We start from the raw sequence: 4,592 nt of genomic DNA on the forward strand, positions 1-4,592 counted from the left end.
TACACTTGTAATAAAATTTCCTGAAAGAACTATCGACATCGATGTAGTTCCTGTTTTAGCTTTTTCGCCTCGTATTACTATGCCACCAAAATGTTCAAGACGTGACATATTACAAGTACGTAATAAAAAAATTATAATACACTAGATTGAAGCAAACTCTGATAGAAAAATTTGTCCAAATGCGTTCGAAATGTAGTCAAAATGTGTCAGAATTCGTTCTAAATTTCTATATGCTAAATTAAAATAAGTTAAAAGTTAACCATGAATCGTGAAATTGGGATCCATGTTAACTTAACTGAGGTTGGTGAAAGAGACTCCTAGAAGCCAAGTAATGAGCATTTAAAAATATACCAAAAATGCAGAAACAGTCTTTATTTTGGTTTGACCTTGAATGACATCGTCAAGGTTCAATCACAACATTTTAATAGTATTACAATAACAAATATTGCAGCAATGTTGTTGCAAGTTTGTATGTTATATGAAGTTCTTCTTTAATCTTTTTTGAATTTAATTAATTTAATTTAATTTAATTAAAAAATAATTAATCTTTGTTCAAATTAACAATTATATTTATTAAACTCAATACTATTAATATTTTAAAACAAAACTTAATGGAGCAAAACTAATTGTTTACAACAATTTAATAATTAAATAACATGTTTCTAATCGCCTTCCTATTTTATAATAGTCTGCTTCAGAGAATAGACGTTGGTCTGCAGTTCCAAAACCATTAGATAACAGTAAAGGTTTTAAAGATTCACAACATCGCTATTGGCGATTGTGTTTTTACGAATTTGAAAAAGACATGATTTGTAGTCATGATTATGGGTCTATAAAACCTGTAATACGACAATTAAAGGTATCGTGGAGTAATAAACACTTTATTTGTACTAATACGAATAAATTTAGTCTATTTTTTATACTTAACATCGTAGATATCCCCTATATAATTAATTTTCTTTTTTTTATTTTTTTTTATTAGTTACATTAATGTTTTATTTATTTATAGTATTAATTTTTATTTTATTTTTATTGCACTTATAATTTTATACAATTTATTTTATATAATTTTATATATAATGTATGTTCTTTATTAGAAACTGAGGGATACTCAAAAATGGCACAGCATCGCAAGTTATTATCTTGAAACATTATGTTACAATAAAAAAGAAATGTTTCATATTTCTAAAAAAAAACCATATACTTTTTTATTTTTTACGGTAACGTATTACTAAAATACAATTTTTTGTTGTTTATTAAAATAATAACGCTGTTATAGATGTTAGAAGAACTTCACGATGCTCTTCACAATGGAAAAATAGAATTCTATTGGGACAACAATTACAATTTGCTGGAGAAAATCGGACCTGTGGAAATGGGAAATATGGAGTGTAGATTAAATAATGTTTTAAAAAGTATAAGAAAGAACATAAAAAATGATGATTATGCAATAGCTAAATACGTTTGTGAGTACTTACACTTTCTTCATGCTTCGAATATAAATCCATACGAATGATATATACATACATATGGTCAACTAGAAAATTAGCCACTTTTAATGCTTATATATTAAAATTAATAATATAGAGATTAAGTGGCTATTAATTAAAAATTATTCAAATTAATTCAAATAATTTATAAAAATTAATGTCATGATATTACATTTTACTTGAATTTTTGATTATAGTAACTAAAAATGAATTAGACATTTTGATACATTCGGAACATGTACCGGAACCGGAACCAGAACTCGAACTTGAAAATCGTAAGTATTTATATATCACATAATATATAGATGTAAGAAGTAAAAAATGTAAAATAAATTTTTACACAAAATTTCAATTTTTATTAAAAAAATCGTACACATGTAATATTAAAAAAAAAAAATATTTTCAATTGTAATGATTATTTGATTAATTTAGGATTGTTTCGCATTTTCAAAGAATGATATGTTAAAAATATATTTCAATCGATAAAATAATTAATTTATTGCATAAATATTTATAATATATTTATTTTTTTACATTTTTCATTTATTTTTGTCTATATAAAAAAACTTAAGTTTTCCAAATCTGAAAGTTAACAACAAAATAAGCTTTTTACAACTTACAAAGTAGATTACAAGTGTTGCAAAAGATAAAAGGGATATTAAAATTTGCATATATACTATAAATGAATATACTATAAGTAAACGTAAAAACTGTAGATACTAATTAGATTAAAAAGCATGCTTCGTCGAATTAGACCATGTGTTATTGTAAATGGTACGCTGCTATTTACAGACGGAATTAATATTATCTCTTAATTTTTATATGTAACATTCATAAAATATATATAAAAAATATGAGTAATTTCTTATATTATAAGAAATTTATCACTATACTTTTGTTATTACAAATTTGTCGCTCAATTACGAACAAGTCTTTCATCTTTCTTTATCAATCATTCATTATACTCATACATAGAATCGTAATTTTTAAAAGCCAATTGCAACTAGATAGTACATTTCAATGAATTTTTTTTAAATTTATATCTTTAAGATATGAAGATGTCTAAAAGTACAGATATAAATTCTAAAAATATGAATTTAAGTCAATTAAAAATTTTTAACAATAAATATTTTTGATTTAATAAATAATTTACATTTGTGCATGAAATTAAGGCACTCTTCCTTCATGCCATATTAGTCATATCGAATTATGAGATAACTTCTCACTTTTAATACATTGCCAATATGGAGGAAGAAATATACTTAATATTATTTTAAATTTTACGCTAGTTTTATACTTTACTTCACGATAATCAAACATATTTATTTTATATTATATTTATTTTATTTTACACTATATTTTTTCATGCTATTTGTTTGTTATCAATTAAGATTTTTATATATTTTTTTTGCAGTAAATCAATGGAATTGCGTGATTGTTTGACCAATTGAGAAAGAAATCAGTAATGTTACTAACGCAGCGTATTATAGCGAGACAGTCTGCTTCAGCTGTATGATGATCTTCAAAGTGTTTGCCAACTATATGTTCATGAATGGCAATAAGTTTTAAGCTACTTGGCCTCTCAAACTCAAAATTCAATCTTTTCTTCAAGTTATTTTTCTTGACTGGTCGCTGCATGAAGACATTTTCTGGCTTCGTTTTTTGAGCCTTTGGTGTTGTTTCGTTCGCCTCTTGCATAGGGTTCTTCGACGATTGGACATCAACATCATTGTTACAGTTATCTACTTTTGTATTTACGGCTTTAATATATTTATCGTCACAGGGAAGCATTATTCGCACAGTGGATGTCGTCGCAATAATTTTGGATTCTTCCTCTGTCACCACATCCATATCCATCGTGGAGAGTGCGTCATTGAATTCATCGTTCAACAAATCTTGAAATATTGTGCGTTCCAAGTTTCTTTTCTTATAGAAATCTTCGAACATTTTCCATGTATCAATGCAGAGGATTTCGTCACTAAGTATCTTTAATAGGGAAAAGGGTATTATTATTATTAAATAGTGATTATTATTAAATGCAATAAAAAATCATGAAAGAGTTAATTGTTATGTAAATCATTTATTACCTTATTGATACATTTGAGTTCCTCTAAGAATATTGGATAATCGAAGTTGTTGCCGTTATGTGCTGCGAAACAAATTGGCGGTGTAAGACGTTGCAAAAAGTGTATTATTAACTCATAAAGTTCACTTTTAAAAGGTTGCAATACCTGCATATCCTCATTATATAGTTCTGCAAAATTATGTATTATTTCCTTGTCAAAATTATGCCACTGTATTTTATATAAAAATGTTTAATTAGTATAGTACTAATGACTAAATTTGCCATTAAACTAATAGAATAACTCACTTGTTATATGCTGCACCTGTACTGGTATAACTTTTTGTGGATTAACTGGGAGTACCAATTTATGTAAAACTCTTGGCAGGCAATTTTTATTACCATTACGTATTGATTCTGTCGAGACAGCGACTAAAGCAATCTCTGTAATTCTTGGCATGACATTTTTCTGGATCAGTCCAGTTGTTTCCAAATCGAAAAATACAAACGTTTGAATATCCATGTCAACTTCCTCGTTTCCGTGTAAATATTTTCTCTTCTGTGTGGTATATTTTTATTATAATCTTATGATTTACCTGTATAACAATTAATTACATAATTGTAATAAATTTGACATGTATATGAATAAATTTTTAATTTTCCAAAACCTTACTTTACACTTTACTACAAGATATCCAGTGATTGTATTTTTGTTGAAGATAAGGCCTACTGATTACAAGCACTATTCATCTAAGATGCAACATTCTATCAATATTCTATGCAGTCAAGTTTCCACATAATCGTCTAAAATTGTAAAATCATAAGGTCTTTTCTATGACTATACTTCTCTCTCTCTTTTCTTTTTCTTTGTGCGTATCTCTTAATTAATTACTAACTACTTCGTTCTGAATATAGAAAATACAACAAAATATAACTATAAGAAATAGATTTGCATGCGTGCGTGCGTGTGTTGTGTATTTATGTGAAGTTTCAGCGATTGCAGAGATACGTTTATAACAAACTCCACTATTTTATTCTTT

The 4,592-nt window shown here is 26.4% G+C and overlaps 2 protein-coding genes across 7 annotated transcripts in view; one reads left to right on the forward strand and one right to left on the reverse strand.

The window, feature by feature from the left end:
* LOC108756873 lies at nt 1-2,983 on the forward strand. The gene is made up of 5 exons (XM_018501010.1): nt 1-115; nt 689-859; nt 1,280-1,466; nt 1,688-1,765; nt 2,905-2,983. Exons 1-5 carry the CDS (start codon nt 80-82, stop codon nt 2,931-2,933), a joined length of 501 nt encoding a protein of 166 aa, XP_018356512.1. The 5' UTR covers nt 1-79; the 3' UTR covers nt 2,934-2,983.
* The window catches only part of LOC108756871, an 18,658-nt gene continuing 16,929 nt past the window's right edge, over nt 2,864-4,592 (reverse strand). For 4 of the 6 annotated variants that reach the window (XM_018501006.1, XM_018501005.1, XM_018501004.1 and 1 more), the window contains 4 exons: nt 4,226-4,356; nt 3,862-4,148; nt 3,578-3,744; nt 2,864-3,476 (listed from right to left, as the gene is read on the reverse strand). In XM_018501006.1, the coding sequence (XP_018356508.1) occupies nt 2,886-3,476; nt 3,578-3,744; nt 3,862-4,075 (972 nt within the window). In that variant the 5' untranslated portion in view covers nt 4,076-4,148; nt 4,226-4,356 and the 3' untranslated portion in view covers nt 2,864-2,885. The remainder of the gene's footprint in view (nt 3,477-3,577; nt 3,745-3,861; nt 4,149-4,225; nt 4,357-4,592) is intronic. The other 2 variants (XM_018501009.1, XM_018501008.1) reach the window with 1 other exon arrangement.

Source organism: Trachymyrmex septentrionalis, unplaced genomic scaffold (assembly GCF_001594115.1).
Source record: "Trachymyrmex septentrionalis isolate Tsep2-gDNA-1 unplaced genomic scaffold, Tsep1.0 scaffold13, whole genome shotgun sequence".
Lineage (NCBI taxonomy): Eukaryota > Metazoa > Arthropoda > Insecta > Hymenoptera > Formicidae > Trachymyrmex > Trachymyrmex septentrionalis.

Coding starts and splice junctions, on each gene's coding strand:
- LOC108756873 (XM_018501010.1), top strand. CDS start 80: ATGCCACCAAAATGTTCAAGACGTGACATATTACAA. Junction 116..688: donor CAAGACGTGACATATTACAA/GTACGTAATAAA, acceptor ATTTTATAATAG/TCTGCTTCAGAGAATAGACG. Junction 1,766..2,904: donor AGAACTCGAACTTGAAAATC/GTAAGTATTTAT, acceptor TTTTTTTTGCAG/TAAATCAATGGAATTGCGTG.